At 40.7% G+C, this 20,387-nt stretch overlaps 1 protein-coding gene across 3 annotated transcripts in view; it reads left to right on the top strand.

The window, feature by feature from the left end:
• The first annotated feature begins 2,039 nt into the window (after nt 1–2,039).
• LOC108248557 (zinc finger protein 385D) overlaps nt 2,040–20,387 on the top strand; it is a 62,538-nt gene continuing 44,190 nt past the window's right edge. The window contains exon 1 of one of the 3 annotated variants that reach the window (XM_017437414.3): nt 2,040–2,297. In XM_017437414.3, the coding sequence (XP_017292903.1) occupies nt 2,255–2,297 (43 nt within the window). In that variant the 5' untranslated portion in view covers nt 2,040–2,254. Of the gene's footprint in view, nt 2,298–2,359; nt 2,565–20,387 lie in introns of those variants that run through there. The other 2 variants (XM_037980808.1, XM_037980809.1) reach the window with 2 other exon arrangements.

Genomic DNA, 20,387 nt, shown 5'->3' with positions numbered 1-20,387 from the left:
TGTGGGCAAACATTAGCATCGTTTCATTTCAAGCATTAGCATCGTTTCGAGGCTGGTCAAATACCAGAGTGTGGCGTTTCCTAAAGGCTGCCACTGCGGCTTTGAATCAGCAAACGATAATACGTATAAACGATTAAAAACAGAGGAGTAGGAATCAGGGCCACAACCAGAAAGGCTTTTTAAAGGGGTGGTCAGATAGGGGACAGTGTTAATGTGAGTTCGGAGTGGGTGTTAGGGATGACTCTCAGCTACTACCACACCAAGCTTTAATGTCAGTATCTGTAAAAACGACTGAGCTGTAGCCATGCTTGTCTTTGCTAATGTCAAGTAGTTCAAGCACCATTATACAACCGTTACTTGTGTTATGAAGGTTTCATTAAGATCTGTCTCGTGGGTCAAGAGATATTTTGCTAACCGACAGATTATGCATATAGGATTTAAGGTTGCAGGATCTCTTCCTGACCCGGGGCCTTTATAGGTGGAGTTTACATGTTCTCCCTGCGCTCATATGGGTTTTCTTTCATTTCCTCCCACAAACCAAAAAACATGCATGTTAGGTTCATTACTAACTCTAAATTTGTTCCTAGGTGTGAGTGAGTGTGTGAATGGTTGTTTGTCTCTATGTGTCCCTGAGATGGACTTGTGACTTGTCCAGGGTGTCCCCCCGCCTCTCACACAGTGACTGCTGAGAATAGACCCGGAAAGGAGAAACGGGTAAAGAAAATGAACAGATGGATGGATGGATTGGACAGAGAGGCAATGAGAGGACAAACACATTTATATGGGGGGCTATTGAATTTACTCACTATGAGAAATTACGCTTTCAGTCTGTTGTACGTCTGTGTATGTTGTGTATAATAATGTGTATATTTTTGCTTTTGTTAACACAAAGATACTGACAGGAGGTAAGAAATTTTAATCTCTTTACTGTAGTTCTACCAAACAATAAAATAATCCTAAAAGTCCATCCATTTATTTTTTTACCTGTGGGAGACCTGGTGTCTATAACTGTGGAAGTGCAGAACCCAGTCACTAAAGTAACTTTAAAAAGTAACTAAAGTACTAAAGTAAACACTGCCCACCGGACAGACAGAGCTAAATTAGCAGGTAAACATTTTTGTATCTGAATAAATAAGTTACAGGTCTACTGAATGTTTAGATTTTTTACACCCACCTGAATATTAGACTCTTAAGTTGCTTTAATGCCTCCTGGATTCCTACATAAACAGTATTAGTGTTTAAAATGTGAGTGTCTCTTTCAATATGGAGGTTCTCTATCATTCACTGTTTTTAAAGTTGTGCATTAATGTCTAAAAAGTTCACATCTTAAAGGCCGACCACACCTGTGAGTTTCCGTTAATTAAAATGCAGCCAATTAGGCATCAAAGATAATGTCACCCTTGCTGGTCATTTGGTTTATTTTTAAACTAGTTGTTTTTGCGACTGTGATATACTACTCTGCTGTCTCAGGTTCAAACTGCTCCATCTTTTTATTCAGTAAGTTTGAGAAGTTAATAACGTTCCTCGGTTCCTCGATATCCGTCGCGCGTGCCAAAGCCATCGTCCGGAGCAAACACGTCAGTGTCTGAATGTAAACAAACGACTTGTGATTGTTGGCAACAAAACCAACCAACTGACTGCTTATTTAGTCTAGACCTTTGGTAGTGAACAATGCTTATATTTATTTGACAAATACAAAAAATCAAAACAAAAACACTGAAAATATTTGACAGCTTTTACAGCTTTAAGATAACATCAGCTCTTTTTGCTGACTTTTTGTTGTTTTGTTGTTTAATGGATGGAAAAACTCCAAAACAAGCCTTAAAACCTAAAAGTATCATTCCTAACCACCCAGACAACCTTAATTTTTGTGTTTTGACGAACTAATCGGTGAATTATTATCAGCATGTTTCGTCCTGTAAGAGAAGTTCCCGTTTCAAACGCTCATTTTGCGCCACTTTCCCTCTGTTTTTTGCCATTTGCTGCTTTATTTTAAATTTTTTCGTCTCTCTCCCTCTCATCCTCCCCACCACACACTCGCACGCACGCGCGCCCCTCCGCGCGCGCAGTGATTCGGTATCTCCGTCGCGCAGGCGGCAGCAGCAGCTCAGCGCGCGCGCGCCTTTTACCCGCGTGGCGACTTATATTTTTCTTTTTCTTTTTTTTTTTTTTGCCTTTTTTTTCTCCTCTCCTTTTCGCTCGCGGGACCCAGACGCTCCCCGGCAGCTGAGCTCGCGGTGGTTTTTAATCGGAAATGGACGGCGGAAACCCGGGGGGTCCGCAGCCGCCTCGCGCAGGTAAGAACCCCCCCATTCCCCCCTCCTCGCGTCTCGAGGCTGGTTGTTTTAAAACTGTTTTGTTTTTTTAGGCTCATTTCGCTGCTTTTTTGTCTCACCTTCCGTTAAAGCTCAGTGTTTGACTCTCACCTTCTGCTCCTAATTGATGCTAATTAAGCAGCGAATTTAGGGACCTGCTTATTAAAGTGTAAACTTCCTGTTTGCTTCTTTAAAATGGAAGGAAAAGTTAATTCTTCTATCTCTTATAAGGAGGAATACCTGTAACCTGTAAGTTCCTTATGTTCATCTTATTTGCTAAAATGGTGTAAGTGTGTTGGTGGGGTTTTAAGAGGTGACTGTGTTATTCATTAATTCAATTATATTCCTTTAAGGGATATAGCCTTTTATGCCAGATATTTAAATTTAAATCGCCTCATGCTGAGAAGAGTTATATCTGCTTTGGCCAAAAACTCATAAATGAGGAATGCACAGCACTCAGATGATCTGTTGTGAATGACTCTCAGCTACTGCCGCATCAAATTTCAGCTCGATAGCTCTAAAATTACCTGACTTATAGGCATTTTTGTGGTGGCTAAGGTCGAATAGCTGTGGTGACCATCTTGAATCGTGCTGCCTCCAACAGGTAATGAGGTGTGGATTCATGTCCAGTGATCACTTCCTGAGGGTTTCATTAAAGTCTGTCCAGTGGGTCATGAGATATTTTGCTAACGGACAGACTTGGTTGACTCCCAGTAGTTAAGGGCCAAGTTCTGAGAACAGATCTTGTGCGATCAGTCCACGCTCAGGATGTTCGTTGGCAACGACTCTCACCTACAGCCTCGCCAAATTCGAGCTCAGTACGTGTAAAGCTGTCTGAACTGGAGGCTTTTTTTTGGTGTTTGCCAGGCTTGCTTTGTTGTGGCGGCCATCTTGAATGAGCTGACTCTCACAGTCAGTTCATCCAGTCATCACTTTCTGAGCGTTTCATTAAAACACAAGGTTATTAGCATTTAAGATCCATCAGTTGCATGTTAGACCTTGTTGGAGGCTTTCGCTGCAAATTTATTGAACTCTGTGTTGTTTTTGTTGTGGCGTGGCATCACGTTTCCAGTTTCAGGAGCCAGTTAAGTGACGTTTGATCCACGTAGTACGGCTGTCAGTCCACCATGACACCCGTCAGTCGTGGTTTCATCCCCTTTTTAAGCACAGATCACTCTGCGAGAAGATGGGAAGGTGGAACATACCAGTTAGAGCCAAGTGGAAGTATTTCATCGTCCTCCTGAGGGAATAAAAAAGGCTCTCACTGAGCTCTCACCGTTTTCGCAATCAATAGAGTCATTTATTGCCCTGTAAAACAGGAGGAACCGTTTAATAAAAACCGCCGTTAAGATGTTGTGGCTAATTAGTTTTGTCCAAACTGTAGAAAATTCCACTAATTATCATCATACCAGGGCATTTTCATACAAACGGCTATTAGTTACAGATGTGTATGTTGTTTTTTTTAAACACTTTATAAACTTTATATTGACTTGGTTTGAATTTAATTACGCTCAAAGTGGCTGTGGTGAAGTTGAGGGCAGCGAGTCAACATGGTGGCCTGTGAGGAGGACGTACTGCGTCATCTGCAGGTGCAAGTCTCAAACTGAAGGCATTACGACCAGACTGTTTGCTCATTTCATACACATCTGGATTTAATATTCCTTCATTAAAGGAAGAAGAGAGGCAGAGGAGGTAGCAGTTGGGTTTTTTTGCCCGTTTGTCGGGAAGATTGTGCAAAAATACAGCACACCGAAAGCAGGGCAATTGCTGCAAAACTCAGAATGTTGGAACTTTCTTTTCCGCTTTTGCTTCTTGAAGGGGTGTTGCGTTGTGTGTGTCCTTGTCATCACTGCGAGCCCAGACACGCCGCACTGCCCACGCCGTTACCTTCTGCGTCCTCTGTAAATGACCTTGCTCTCCTCCGGCCCTCCCTGCGACGGCTTCGGACCTTAGATGGCTCCCAACGACAGCCTCCCGCCGGGCGACACAGCGTTTCTTCCCAGCTGCGCCGAGCAGCCATTTCGCCGCGAAACAAAAGGTCCTTGATTTGTCAAATTCCGCATCTCCTGCTGCCCACTCCCTGGAGGGAAGTGCTGTAATTTTCACTAGCACTCCTCATGCGTGCCACCGGGGGTTCGCATGTTTTGTTTTAGTAGCATGTGTGATGCTGCTGGGCTCTCGGGTGTGTGTGCTGCTGGGATAAACTCTTCACACCTTGTGTCAGGCATGCATGCGGGATTTGGAGCTCCAAGCTGCAGGCTTTTTACTAAATAAACAAGGCGAAAGATAATTGTTGTTAGGCTGGCTTTCCGAGCGTCCTTAGATAATGTCAGTGGGTATCAGTAAAAGGCACTGAGAGGTCTGGTTATCTTAGGGCTTTCTGGGAAAAGGCACAGTAAATTGTGGCGCAAACCGCGCACCGCCTCCCAGCGCTTTGTGGTGGAAATAAATCTAGTGAGCCGGTGAGCAGGAGGACGCAGCGCCAGGGGGAACACAGAACGCACAACAGATCCGACATCGCCTCCTTCTCCACAGATTTCAAATTTTGGTTTTCGCACGTGAAGCAGCCTTGAGTCAGTTTTCTTCCTGCTGGAAGGTCGGTGATTGGATCCCCAGCCTGGAGCAGACCGCTGAAACGCTCACCGGCTGTGTGATCTCAGTTCTAAGGTGTTCAGGATAAAGGAAATCTTCTGCTAAAGGACTGAATGTAATCATGGATGCTCTGGTTTTTCAAGCAAACGCCGATATTCCCCGGTGTTGCCGTTTCTTCATTAAAATGATCCGCAACGTTTTATTGTCTCATGCGATTGTAAAGTGAAGCTCTTTTGATTTCTGATTGGACTCAACGAGCTTGTTTTTTTTTTAAAACAAAAAAAAACAATCACATCCAGCTGTGGAGAGCCAGATTAGTGTCTGGCAATCAGTAAACCCAACAGAAAAGACCCTTAATCAAGAAAAAACAACTCGCAGAACAGTTAAAATAAAAATTACTCGTGTGCTTTTTGATTATTGGATGTAAAACTGGGGAAGAAGCGGTTAATGGGTGGTGTGAGGTCAAAACTTTGTATGAAAATGTGTTTTTTAGGTCAAATTACTCATTTTGGCTGTTCATGTATTGCTGATGTTCTAAAGCAGAAAGGAGTCGGCCCATCTCTGTAACCATTTATTTTATTTAGTAGAGATGTGTGTCTTTAATGGGCTCTGGGCCTGAGTCACTACAAACTAAAAGCACAGTTTTTTTAGCTTCTAAATTTTGCACATGATTTGCCCCCTCTAACAGCTCCGTTTTGTTATATATATATATATATATATATATATATATATATATATATATATATATTGGTACAGTGTATATATTCACAGTAAGCTGGTGAAAATCCCTACATCCACTTTGGCAGGTGGGGGCACTTTGCAGTTTTTGCGTCCGATCTCTGTCCTCGCCTCAGAACCTAAATATGGCTGTCTGCCACAAACACAGCAGGCACCAAAATGACAAAGAGAGAACAAAACAAAACCCTTTTTCTCAAAGTGAACCCCAGGTTATAACAGATGACCTAACGTCTCACTGTTTCCGGGAGGAATCGTGTTCGGGATGACTTTTCTAAATCAATAAGTGACATTTTAGGCTTTCCTGACCATGACTGCATCCTCTTCTTTTTGTTTGGTTAATTTAAAAAAACAGTGGGTCCTTGGTTTCTGGAGTAAAACATGCAGACGGAGGGTGTCTCTGATGTAGCGTTTTTGCCGTCAGGGTCCCAGAGGTGACCTGAAGTCATATCCTTTTGCTCCCCAAGCCACGATGCCAGGACTAACGCCGTCTGTCTGCAGCTTTGGTGGAGACACGCACCATGATAGAGGTCAACCGATATGTTTCTATCTACCGACGATGCCGATCTTTAAATATCAGGGCAGCCGATGGTCGATATGGAACACCAATTTTTTTTTTCTTGTGAGCCAATATGTATTTTTCATTGAACATGGGGCGTGGTAAAGAGTCCAGGAGCTGTACCTGGGTGGCAGGTGCAGTTGTGCTTGGGGTTCTGTGCTTGGTGCACTGTGTAACAATCCTCTTTTGGGTTTCTGTAACCTTCATGATGTGTGTGGCTGCCCTCACGTACTGTTGGTTCCATCACCGGGCTTCTGTCACATCTGTACGCGCCACATGCCAGGCAGTTGCACAATATGATCACCTGGCCTCATGCCAACCCCTATCCAGTGCCATCAAACGCTGATAATGCTGTCTGATGTGTCTGTGAGGCGCCTTCTGGGTTTGCTGACCTTCACCCATTGTTTTGACTAAGGGTGGGAATCTTTAGGCACCTCATGATTTGATTCGATTACAACTCAGAGGGCTGCAGTGCGATTATAAAACTATTATTGATGCACTTTAGTTATCTTGAAACATAAATGGCTATGGCTTATTTTAAAGAAATACTGATTTATATATTTTCATGCCTAATAATAAAGAGTGAACAAAAACATAGTCCAAAAGTCCTGTCAGATACAGGCTGCTGACCAACAATTAGCATAGATTCTAACTTAATACTGAAAAAAAAACATAAAAAAAAAGATAATGCGTTTAGCTTCGTGTTTTTCACGAAAACCTATGAAATAGATGTGAAAGCACACAGCTTTACTGCAACATGTTTCAAGTCCTGGAAGCTACGGCAGCTCTACTAGGACAAACGGAGCCGGTTCAGCAGCTTCTCTGCTGATTCTCGTCAGGTGGGAGCTGTTGAGCAAATTGACTTTTGACGTTTGACAATCGAGTCAAAATCTGCAATGCGGTGCATCTAAAACCAGTTTATCTCCCCATCTCTAGTTCTGAATGACTATTAGATGTCCCCAGCAACTGCCTGATAACACTATCACTAAACTTGTGATGCCCTCTGGTGCCTGTGGGGGCCTTTTGGCAAATAGATTCATTTGCGACCCCATCGCTGGTCTGCATGTGGACCAAATATGTCCAAATTGGACACTTCCTTCTGGGTCTTTTTTTTTTTTGTCAGTGAGTGTACACAGTGTCAGAAAATCTCAGGAAGATGCGTTGACAGTTTGCTTTGAAAGCTTTCCACAGTTGCATTTCACAAATGTTCGTCACAGCTGGACATTTTTCTGCTTGGGATTTGCTCCCAATGTGAGAGGAATGTGGACGGGTGGCGTGTCTGATGCACACAGAGGCTGATTTAGATTTCCACGGCGAGAAAGCCCAATGTGGAAATCCCTTTGTTTTATTTACAACCTAAAAATACTGACAGGGGGTGCTTTTCGTCATGTTTCCGACTGCCCGTGTACCTGAACGTGTCAAGCAGCATACGAGTCAGCACAAAAGAAAAACGGGAGATACTCCTAACGTCACGCGCACTTCCGTGCTAGTAAATGTGATAAGGTTTGTGGCAGCGCTCTAACATCGTCCCATCGTCTTATTAAGAGGCAAGTCTTCAGGAGTCAATGCTTCAGACGTTTGTTCTGTCATGCTCCACCGCTGGAACGTCTCCAGAACATTTAAAGACTGCAGCACATGTATGATAACAGTTTCTGTGTGCATCTTCCATCATTTCCCTGCTTCTTATTGATGCCACCTCTGTGTGGTGCAGACCCAACAACGCATGTCTTACAATCCTTCAATACGGCACGAGAGAGGTCACATTCACAGATTACTTCTCTCCCAAACATTAGTGATGAAGCTGAGTGACCCGCTTATCTCCCTGCCCCNCTACCTCGGAGCTTTCTTCTTTTGTGCTTTGGCATTTGGTTGCCGCCGTCTGTCTCAGTAAAAACCATCGGCTGTGAAATTGGGAATAATCATGTGGAACGAGATTGGGAGGGGAGCAGCTTGAGCTCCAGCCCTCCACTGTCAATGGAGTCAAGGTTTCTGATGATAAAGTCCATCTAAGATTGAACAATCGTCCACAAAAACACGTCGTTGCTGATTTGTGCACAGCAGATTACTTTTCACCAATCAGTACGACCAGAAGCTTTTTTTTTCCCCCTCAAGCCTTGACTCTGTCAGGTCAGAGTGGTAAAACTATATTCTTTAGAGCTGTGGTTTCCCCGTGTTTTTAATAGAGATTGATGAGATGTCCCGTTGGCACTCATGAATGCTACAGCTGCCATGTGAGTGGCATTCCTAATGCGTTTTATGACTAATGGTTATGACAACCAGCTGGCACGCAACTCTCTCCGTCTTTATTTCAAGAGCCTCTGGACACTTGGCAAAGTAAAATGCGATTAAATTAGAAGAATACACAACTATGTAGATTTAACAGTCCCCACACTGATGGTGTGTCTGACCACATACACATAAATCATAAAAGTACTCAGTGATGTAGGTGTAGTTGTTTGTTTAAGGACTGAACTTAATCTATTGTAAAAGTTACTACATTTTCTCCTCACATTTCCCCCAAATCTGCTAAAATAATCCGTCAGTAGCAACAAAAATTATTATCCAGGTGAGGTTCTTTGATTTTATTGCACATCCTTATTAAAGCTGCTGAAACATATAGTTTGATGTTTTCCATCTAATATCTTTCATTAAACAACCATTTATTCAAAATATATTCTTATCTGAAATATATGAAGCCAATTTGAGAACAAAAGCTCTGATTTAGTCAAACTAGCTGAATATTTTTGATTATATTAAAACCTAAAACACTAAAAATACCTAAAATTCTACAATGAAATGTACTGTTTTGGCTTAAAAATGTAAATAATTACATTTATTAAATAAGAAATGTTCGAAATAATTATGACTTATTTTGATTTTACAATTCAAAAATGTCAATTACCTCCAGAAAAATCAGAAAAGGCTATTATTGTTTATTTCTACTTACAGTATTTTTGGCTTTTTATTCCTAAAATATGTTCATGATTAATAGTAGGCCTATGTCTACATAGGAACCAGTTAATAACCAGTAAATAACAGAAAATATGCCTAACTAGAAAATTGATTTAAGATGTCAAAGCCATAATACGGTGGTATCGGATCCACCCGCATTGGATTATATTTTTATAGTATTTGTTTTTAACATTAATTTTGTGTCTGTAGTAGTGTTGTGAAAAATACATAGATTTAGACCAAACAATACTGTCTTCATCCTTTAATTTGACAAAAATCCATCTATCTAGCGTTGATGGTAAATTGAAATGGGCTGTGGGTTAAACTACAGACTGCAGCTATTATCTAAAGGACATCTTCAGAAGCAAATTGCAGGAGGACACCACCAGCGTACACAAAAGACTCAAAACTGATTGCTGTTCTCATCCTCCCCCCACTGAGCTCAGCCCACCTCAAACACCACTCCGAAATGGATTTATGCTCAAGTCTCCCATCAGAAACATAATGGCTCTCAGGCTTTGTCATTACAAGTCAGATGACCATCCCCTCCACGCAGTAAACCTGCCTCTGGACCAATAACGGCGATCTTTATATGGTCGCTCAGACGTGAAGACAGACGGAGCAGATCCACCTCCTTGACTCCACCGATTCCTCCCAAACAGATATCTGGCGTGATGATAGAGCAGCAACCTCAAGGTTCTGCAAAAGTGTCCAAAAACAACAAAAACGATCAATAAAAGACAAGTTATGACGACACAAACTGGTCAATACGAATTTATGTTAAACCAAAAAAGTAGAGCTTCAAATAAAGCGAAACTATTGAATGTTTGGTTACATATAAGGTATAGTTTTTTGTACATTATGTGAATTATTCATTCTGACTATATGAGTCATCTTCCCTGTTGTGAAGCAGGCTGTGAGGAAAGATTAACATGATGGAAAGCTAACACCTGAAGCCACTTTTCTTCTTTGTGTAACATTATTGTGTGAAAAGGACCTTTCATCCTGTCATGTAATATCAGCGCACTGTGTTGAAGTAGTCGCAGATCACAGAAAACCTCTTTAATTTCTCACCCTTTCCTCCTTGTTTTTTTTTTTTAACAGTAAACATTACGTTGCTTCTCACACGCTGCTGCAAAAATCTTGTCGTTTGCTCGGCGGACGCGAGGGCCCAATTTCACCAATTTACATCACACACGTTTCCTCCATCTGTACCTGCTTTTTGATGTCCACAAACAGAAAAAAACAACAACTAGCGGCTAAAACAAAATGAGCAACTGCCTTTTTTCAAGCCGGCGTCGTGCAGACGGAATGATGCGCTCGTAGACACCATGTGTGGGAGGTTGAGTTTTCCTACGTCCCATTACCTTTCCATTCCCCTGGGGCTGGATTGCAGGTAGAGACTCAACACAGCGGGAGAGAGAGAAGTGTGAAAATGACTTCTTTATGTGAGTGTGTGCGGCTTGTACAGATGTGTACACCCACATACGGCGTGTAGGTGTACATAAAGAAAATTTAAATCAGAATGGAAATGAACAGAATTCCCCCCAAAATAAAATATCTTTATATGCAGCTGATTTTGGTCCACATCAGATAAAGATATTTCTGGAAATAATTTTATTTATCAAATGGGGAACAAATCCTTATTTAGGGTAGGAACATCCAGTCAATTTGCAATGTTTATTTAGTTCATGGAGTGATGAATGAAGCTGTATCCCAATCATATTATTTTAAATGAACACTAGTAGGTAAATTGCCCTTTTAGGTCTTAGAGTAGTATCTCACTGGGCTGCAGCTGTTGGAGACTAGTTGGCAACTCCGACTTGACTCAGTATGGCAAAACAATGTGCACATATTTAGTTGCAGTCTCACTGAATTCCTGAGTGTTTGCGGCCAAATGACCAGCAAGCCGTGCTGGTGTGATTTGCGTGCCCAGTCGTTAAAAATCCCTTATTATAATTATTTATTTTTTTTTTTTGCAAAATTGCACTTTAGGCCACTCACGTTACGACTTACCTCTGCCCACATCAAAGCTACCCAGGCCCACTTTGTGCCCACCTCAGCAGCCCCCAGATCTTATGATTTAATCTACCGGAGTTTGAAATTAAGATATGAAGATTAGAGTTTGTTAGTCGCCCGTGACCAAATCAAGGAGGGACTGAGACAACTTTTATTTCAGCTCTTGTTAGTTTGCCTTTCAGTAATCCAGTCGCACACACAGTGCTTTCCAACCAGTATTAGTGGCATTAGGAGCTGTTAGTTTCAATGGACAGAATGCAAACAAATGTGTTTTTAACAGTAGTTAGTCCCATTTCTGAGCACAACCATCAGCAAATCCTACTTTGTTGTGTTAAGTTGTGTTTTCTGTGCGGAGCAGGGAAAACGGATGTCAGCACATTATCTGCTGTAAAGGGTTTCAAGGCTTTTTATAAACCGAAACATAAAGCTGTAATAATCAGCAACATCAGCACTATTACTCTAGCTCAGAGTAGGATGTGACTTGATTAAAATAGGGTTTGAATTGTCTACTTTTGTGTCGCTGAAGGGAGGTGAAACTCATGATTTAGTGGTTTGTTTAAAGGGGTTTGTTGCTAACTTCCATCTTGACTGAATCTAAAACTGTCCGTGAGGAAAATTGAAGGTCATGTTTTGGTGGACAGCAGGATTTCGGATAACATCAATGTATTTTCCAAGAAGAATATTATCTCCATGTACTAATCCACAATATAAACTGGTTAGATTTTTGCCCAGAGCTCTTTTATCCATTTTGCGACCATTTCAGTTCTCCCTGTTTTTTTTTTTCCTTGAGATTGAACAGCTTTGCTTCACACTTGAATTCTCCCACAGCCTCTTATTCTAAAATCATTTTGCTCTTTGTGCGTAATTTTCTCAATAATGGCTATTACTGAGCACAAAAGACCACTCAAGGGGTACAAATTAAATGGTTTTTAATTGAAGGAGCCGTTATAGCCAGGCTCTGCAGCTTGTGCTGTCTGTTTATATAATGGCTGAGTCACGGGGGGGGGGGGTGATGGTGAAGCATTTGGGCTGCTATGTACCCTCTAACTTCTGATCACAGGGCTTATTTGTCAAAAAAAAGATTTAGTTGTTATTTACAGACTGTATTGACGGCAGCTGAAGATGTCTTTTCTTGTTGAAATAGGTTGCAGCGTTGCATAGGCTCTCATTGTGAAAAGGTTACCAAACAAGCTCAGAGAAGATGTATTTTTTTATTTTAACTGCACACCTGGTCAGTGCAGTCACCATCCTCACTGCGTAAAATCAATGAGCGGTCCCATTATCCTGTTTTGTTGACGACTGTAATTTATTTGTTATTTATTAAAAAGCAGCCAAACGTTCCTTCTCTGGCTGAATTGAACAAGAGCTCGATTGTTTGGGACAAAATTCTAACAATGCCTGACACATCTTTAAGGTGGAACTTCAATTGCAAACTGGAGAAAAAAAATACAACGCGAATGAATGACTCTACATCGGGGAAGGTGCTTCGTGAATTCTCCTTCTTATTGATTGCGAGGACTGTGAATGCTTTATGCCAGTTGCCCAAAGCAGTCTTTTCTAATCCCTGGTCCTTGGCACTTACTGTTCTGCAAGATTTAGACGTGTCCTTGCTCCAGCACACCTGATTTAAAGGGATATGTTATCTCAATGGCTTGTCATTATGTTTTACAGAGGCCTTGATAATGACTTATTAATGTAACCTGGGTGTACGGGAGAAAGAAAAGAAGCAGGGACGTAAAGACCAGTAAAACTTTGCTAAACTTTTAAGTTGGTGAGTGCAGATGCTTCCTCTGTGAGTGTGCTTGATATGGTTTGTGTAATGAGCTTTCAGGTGATTATATATTTTAGAATTGAATTAGTTCTCATGAAGACCTGTTTATCCAAGTCCAGACTACCCAGTTTTCCATTCTGTCAGTGGTGTTAGATAGTGTTCACAATCAGTTTACTCTCTTTATTCCTTCATTACTTGTGTTGCTTTGCTAAAGTTGTTTTTAGGTATGTTAATTTACTGATGAGGCTTGATGGAAAGTGCATTTTCTCCTGTCTCTGTTGCACTGCAGGGGGTTGAGCTGCATTGTGTCTTAGAAAGTAGTCGCTTACATCCCCTTCCCTCTGGGTGATGACCCTCCCAGACCTACACGACCAATCAGAACGTGGCTGGATCGCAGCAAAGATGCTGCAATGCTAGTATTTACCAAGTCGGTTTTTTCATGTGATGTTTGTTAGATCACTGTGAAAATCCTTTAACTTTTAATTTAATTTGTTAACCATAATAGCTTTGGGGTTTACCACATAGAGACGTTCTAAATTATCTAGCACACATACAGTTATACTCCAGCTTTACTTTTTAAAATGTTACTTTACTGGAATAAAAGTGGTCCGAGCAGATCCTAGACGTCTTCAGGCTGATCCTTGCGGCTGATGTTCTCCAGCCAGTTCCGCACTCAGCTCCTCCGTTTGAGCTCCTTCATGTTTCCTGATTTTTCAGAATGTAGTGAAAACTACGCTTTGCCGAACCATCTGCACAGTTAGAACATCCTTTAACCCAAGATAAAACAACCATTGCGATTACAGTCAAAAAAAATGTCTCCTCTGCTGTGGATGAAGCTGCTTCATGTTGAGTGTCCGGAAGTGTGGCGTCAGATGGGAATCTAGTTGGTAAAAAGATGAATTCAGCTTTACTCTGATTGTCCTTCCATTACCTGATCAGAATTGCATCACTCCCAAAGAAGGCCTGTCAGCATTAACATCCATTAAATATAATGTTTGAGGTTGATTAGAAATTGATAAAATCTGATCTAAGTGCATTACCCATTTCACCAACGTAATGCACCTAATTAAAAGTCAATCCAATTTAACATGTCAGGTTCCCGATGCGAGTCAGCGCAGATAAGAGCTCAAAGCGTGAGCGATTAGAGAAATGGAAGTGAAACAGAGCAGTGATCTTATCTGGAGTCATCTGTCAATGTCGGATGATGTGGGCTCAAAATAAAAACCACCAAGTTTGTGAACAAAGTATTTGCACCGATGGGCAAACGAGTCATTTGAACTCAAATGGCTGGATAGATGCTTAAACATCCAACCTGTAAATATTTGTGTAGTGAAGCAAAGATAACACAATGGAAGCAGTAAATTTATTGTAATATGGAGAAATAATACATGCCATCGTAACATTTTGCTGATTTAACCCCAAGATGGGATTTCTGTGTTTGTAGTGATATATTTGCAGGTTTTAAAAGCAAACCGATGGAAGTTTTAAAACTATTAACTCCTTAAACCATAATTTGAAGCCACACGGTTAAAAACAGCCTTGACATGCACGTCTCTGACTTCTACAGTCTGTATTGTATTGAAGTTACTAACTTGAGTTTTACCAGGAGTGTGAAACTCAGCTGTAAACGAGTTTATATGCTGAATAAATGGTATTTATATGTCCGATACATTGGTATCCTCAGTGTACATTTTAAACAAACTTAATATTAACTGGGAGAAAACTATATGCCATTACAAAAAAAAAACCAAAAAAAACATCAGGGAACTATTCAAACACTTAGCACATTGAGATCATAGGAACGGTACATTAATGGATCCCCTCTTTAACACTTTGCAGTCAACCATTTTGTTAAATGTACCCTAAAAGGGATTTAAAGGAATTTAGGGCAAGTGTTGTTCTGCGCGTTAAAGGAAGGCAGGGGAAGATTACAGCTGGCTGCAGGGGCTTGGCTCTGCAGCCCACGTTTCACAGTCGCCAACTTGGATTCATTATAATCTGCAGAGGCTCTGCACATTTCAACAATACGTCTCTCAGTCTGAACGGATCTTTGAATCCACCATGTTTATTCTGTTTGAGGAATCTGCTGACTTATTTCGATTTTTTTTTTTTTTTTTTGGAGGACTAAGTTGGTTTGACAGGTAACCAAAACCTCAGGTTCTTAACAGATTTGTTTCTGTTTTTACTCCTTGTTCCTGCAAATACAAAGTCTGTTAAACATGTCTGACACAATCCATTGGAAATATTTATTTATGTGAATTCGGATGACTGTTATTAGGAATTCATTTGTCAATTTCGATTTCAGAAAGGTTCTTGAATGAGAAGCGAAAACATTTTTAGGAGGAACAACAAAAAGTCCCGTTGTTTTTGATTCAACTTGTTTGGAGTGCTGCAGTTGTTTTATTCATACCATGGTTTAGAAACCGCTTTGGCATTAGGTGTCTGCGCTGATGTGCTGAGATAAAACAATAGAGAGGAGGAGCTGAGGAATACTCCGTCGCTCTGATCCTGAGCCGAAAATAAGACATCTCGATCAGGATCCCGCTCTGGCACTTGAGGCTGGAAAGGCTCGTTCCTCAAGGTTGATTGTGTTGGATCTGTAGCAGAAGAGATGTGATTCCTGTTCTGCTTCCTGCAACTTTTTAAACTCCTCCCACAAGAAAACCTGACAACCCACCGGGCCTCGTGATTACGAAGCTTGGAACTCCCAACATTAACATTCAGAGACATCGGTGCTAAAAAGATGGCAGCCTTTCAGATCAAAATAAAGCCACGCCACTCACTGACTTTAGTTTTATCTCCTTTCATTTCTAAGGCTGCTCACTTTATTTTTAGACTTAAGGAGTTTTACCTCGGTCCTGAGCAGACCAGTCGGCTGAAGACAGTCGTACTACGTCTGCATAAAGTCCACAGACAATGCCTCAATCAGCGCATTGTTGGCAGGTCTACGTAAAATGAAAGAGAAATTCTTTAATTGGCCCCTTTTACATTAAACTGTGATAACACTCAGTGGTAAAGTACCGGAGTCTGATTTTTCTGGATGATAAATTAAAGTTTGCTTGAATTTTCCCAGCAGTCTGCCGACTCAGATGTTCTCCACAGCAGACTGATAACTGTTCGGCCGGATTTTCACTCGGCTTCAGGTGTGACTCACCGAGCGTTTCTCTTTTTAGCTGTACGATTCAGCTCAGCTTCACCCATAAAACAAGTGTTATTTTTCCTTGTTTTTTGTTTAGATTAAAGTGCGTTAAAACAAAGAACACGATGTGATGCTGCCATGCTCTTGGGCTGGGGTATCTGATAAGTGAATTATATTACCGGGACCTGTGCAAATATTGGACCGGCACTGTTCCAGCTCAGCACAGCACATAATCTGAGTACCAGATTAGATCTGCAGCTTGAATCTCTGCTGGGACCCTTCTGCATGGAGTTTACATGTTCTCCCAGTAATTGTATGGGCATAATCCAAAAACATAACAGGTTAACTGGTGGTTCTGAATTAACTTTAGGTGTGCAAATACATGACGGATTTATGTTTATTTATGTATATTTCTGGTCCTGTGATGGACTGGCGACCTGCCCAGGGTGTCCCCCTGCTCTCGTCTGACTGCTGCAGATAGACACCAACCCCCCAGTGACCCTGAACAGGATCGAGTAGGTACAGAAAATGGCAACTAATAACTTAAATTAAACAAATACCCTCTTGGACCTACTTGTATATGTGATTATTTCCAGTAGAAGAGTTAAATGAGACGATCAGTAGCATTATCTGTACAGTAGTTACTGTACAAGCTTGTCGCCTTGGCTCATCATCTTTTTTATTTCAGATCAGCGATTTTTAATTGGTGTTATTTTATAAACACAGGTGCATTAGACGTGTCACCTCAAGTTTAACACATTGGACAGTTGTATCAGCTATAAACACTTAGTAAGTTCAGTTTTATTAAGAGGTGTGTTGTCGCAGTTATCCACTGTTTGCAGTGTGGCTCTAGTGTGTTCTCTGCTGTCACATTAAGGTCACATTTGCTTTGTTGGCCACGGGAGCCTCAGGGCTCTCCCAGATGGCCGATGACAGATGCCCACAGTTGCTGTTGCCCTTGGTCCCAGGCAGTCTTTGCCTCCAGATAAAAAAGTAGTAAAAGTAATACTTGACTTCCCACAGTTTTCCCATTTGCGCTGACCTGCTTGGATCATTTTTTTTCTTTTTCTTCAAATATTTTACTACACATCATCATTTTGTGTCTCATACGACTTTGCTCATATATGTGGCAAATTAGCTCTTTTAAAAAATTTTCCTATTTGAAGTTTCCAGACGTCCTCTTTCACTGCACTGTTCCGTCCTTGACTTGTTTGGATGACCCGTATTTCCATTTTATTATGGCGCTTGATGCTGATCAAGCACTTAAATGAGACGTCCACTGTTATGATCTTTATTTCCACCGACGATCGGGTTTAAAAATAAAAACGAAGCTCTAGTTTGAGATGTTGTGATATATTATCCATGCTGTCAATCCGCCACATCTGCACATGCAACTAAATCCCAGTGCGATGATGAGAAAATGTAAACAGCAATGAAACATTCAGGAAAAAGTCAATGAAAAATCTGTAACCAGTTTGCCCAAAAACCCTGTCAAAGGTTTGCAGTAACATTCACTATTTAACCTTGTAGAAAACATAATAAAACAATACACTGGAATATAATAGTTCCTGATAATACTTGGTAAAAAAAAAGACTCCTATGGGAGTTTTTCTTTTACCCTATATGACATGAAGCTCCCAGTTTAAGAGACTCCACCTGAGTGAAGAAGATTACATTTAGTCATTTCTGACTGCAGCCTGTCTCAGCAGTCTTTATGTGGACCAAAAATGGTATTTCTGGGAAAGCGTCAAGGCTGAAACAGGATTAAGTGCAAGGGCAGGGATTTATTGCACAGACATTACCACTGGCTTCTTACATTGTGCCAATCATCGCCTGCCAAAAACGTTGCTTATGTTTTTAGATTCCCTCCACCGGAGCTGTGACATTTAAGAAAAACTGCGATATTTAAATGTTCACTGCAATACCTGTCTTTTGATTATTATCAGTCTTTGATTTCTAAGGTCATAAAGGGGATTTCTGCTGCCTTTGAAACTGCTGTTTTTGTAAGATGTCAAATATTTTAGATGTGTTAAACTCTGACAGAAAGATATTCTGTCCGTAGACAGTTTATTTCATCATCTATGAAGGATTAAACATGCAGAGGGATGGTGATGTGGTGACACTGAGCCTGGCTGTGATTGTGGCTCATTTGAAATACTTTTATTTTAGCTACCCAGGAAGAAACTGAATCTTTATTTGTTTGTGGCTTTTGTTGCAATTCACAAACTTTTTACTCCTAAAGACAACAGATAGTTTAAAAAACTAGTTTTAAAAACAACAAATTACCAGCTGACGAGAAACTGATAATTATGTTATACTAAAGTGAATTGTTTTTATTTTACAGTATATTTTGCTTCCAGAATTAATTCCTGAAACTTATTAGAGTAAATTTTAACCACATTATAAACTAATCTTGGTTTCTGTAAGGAAAAAAACTGTTTAGGTCTGGCATTAACAAGAGGACAGAGTCTTTTAGTGCAGCCTGACAAAACATAAACTAATTTTTTAGCTTATTTATTTATTATTATTTATCTTCTTCTCTGTCACATGCAGCCCAGACAACAGCCATTTTGTTAGTTTGTTTGCTGCTATGCTAAACCTCTGTCTTCGTTTAGTAAAGGAGACTAAAGCCTGATATTTATTTATTAATAGCTTTACATTTGACAAATGTAGAAATAATCAATTAAAGTAGCTTCCTTTTTGAAAATTTGACTTCAGCTGAACCTGTCAGTATCCTTATGCTTTTCAATACCACTTCTTCACTGTAATGTGACTAAATCAAACTAAGACCACGTTTCTTTCAGTGAGACACAGTCTGCAGTCATGTTAATGAACAGTCATTCCCTGCAGCTTTGAATTAATTGAACTTCTGGTTGGCTTTTTTCTTTTAAATCTATGACTGCACAATCTTAGAAAACCATGCAATTGCAATATTACTGCTGAATATTGCAATGACAATATCAGTTGTGATTAACTGATACTTTCCTATTGTTTTTTTTTTTTCCTCAAACACATACATACTTTGGAATATACAATAGCCTGCCATTTACTATAGCTCGAGCAGACTTCTGCGATATTGATGACCATAATGATAAATTTCCAACACATCGTGCATACCTGCTACAAATAAACAATCATCAGAGAAAATCAGATTTGCTGTTGTTGTTTTATTAATTTAAAAATATCCAAATAAAACCATGTGATACAGGTTTCTTTTTAATAGAACATGAGGACAAGATCTCCAAAAGCAAGGTAATTTATAACTGCTCGATGACCTGTTCATATCTGTCTAGTGACCACCTGGTGACATTATAAAACTCCCTAAGCCTTTTGGATCGTTGGCTAATGGCGAACAGAACTTATCCAAAGAGGCGGCATGCGGGCCTGCAGCTCCTGAACACATCATCGATGGTGACAGCTGATTGGCTGCTACTCCTCCTATCTGTCTGTCGCACCATTTCACTGTGAGAAACATTAGACAGATGCACACTCCAGTGCAGAGACCCAGTAAGTGTGCGCGTTTGACATAGTTTGTGTGCGGGGAGTGCGCTTGTTGCTTGTGATGTAGGAACATGAGCGGTTTTAGGAGCGACATGATAGCGGTGCGGTAAATCATTAAACATCAGCACAACGAGGGTTNGGGGGGGTAAAGCGAGGGTAGGAGATTACGTGTGTCAGGTTGTGGTTATTATTAGTTCGTTAGTGTATTACTGTAAGTCCATGTAGTGTCCTCTAATTGAGCTGGCATGTTGGAAACCTGCTCTGCCTCTTTGTTTAACATTGAAGTTAATCTATTGCTACATGGAGCAATATCTGTGTGTGTGTGTGTGTGTGTGTGTGTGTGTGTGTGTGTGTGTGTCTTCTTTACTGTCAGATGTTTACTAGATGATGCCAAACCAGAACAGACATTTGCTGGGACTCCTGCCATACCTCCTCAGAAGGAGCATGTGTCTGTGTGTTTTGGTACCTGTGTTACCAACACACACGTCTTGCCAATATTTCCACTGATTTGTATCTAATTTGTCTCCAGATCTGAGTCAGTGTCATAAGTGGACACACTAAAATACATTCTGTTGGTGCAGATTTTTATACATTAAAAGGAAAATGCATCAGTGGCCACCTTTTTAAGGAGTTATTTCTTGAAATACCTGCAACTAATAGTTAAAAAAAAATCATTTCTCGTCTAAATGTTTTATATTCCTTATTTTAAATGTCTGATCCCAGCCGAATTCATCCAGACTAATTCCCCTTTCCATCACCCAGTGCAACATGCAGCACGTCCCTAATGTCGTGCATGTAATGTAT

This window comes from Kryptolebias marmoratus, linkage group LG17 (assembly GCF_001649575.2).
Source record: "Kryptolebias marmoratus isolate JLee-2015 linkage group LG17, ASM164957v2, whole genome shotgun sequence".
NCBI classification, from domain to species: domain Eukaryota; kingdom Metazoa; phylum Chordata; class Actinopteri; order Cyprinodontiformes; family Rivulidae; genus Kryptolebias; species Kryptolebias marmoratus.
The sequence above is the reverse complement of the archived record's forward strand: the minus strand, read 5'-3'. Positions and strand labels throughout refer to the sequence as shown.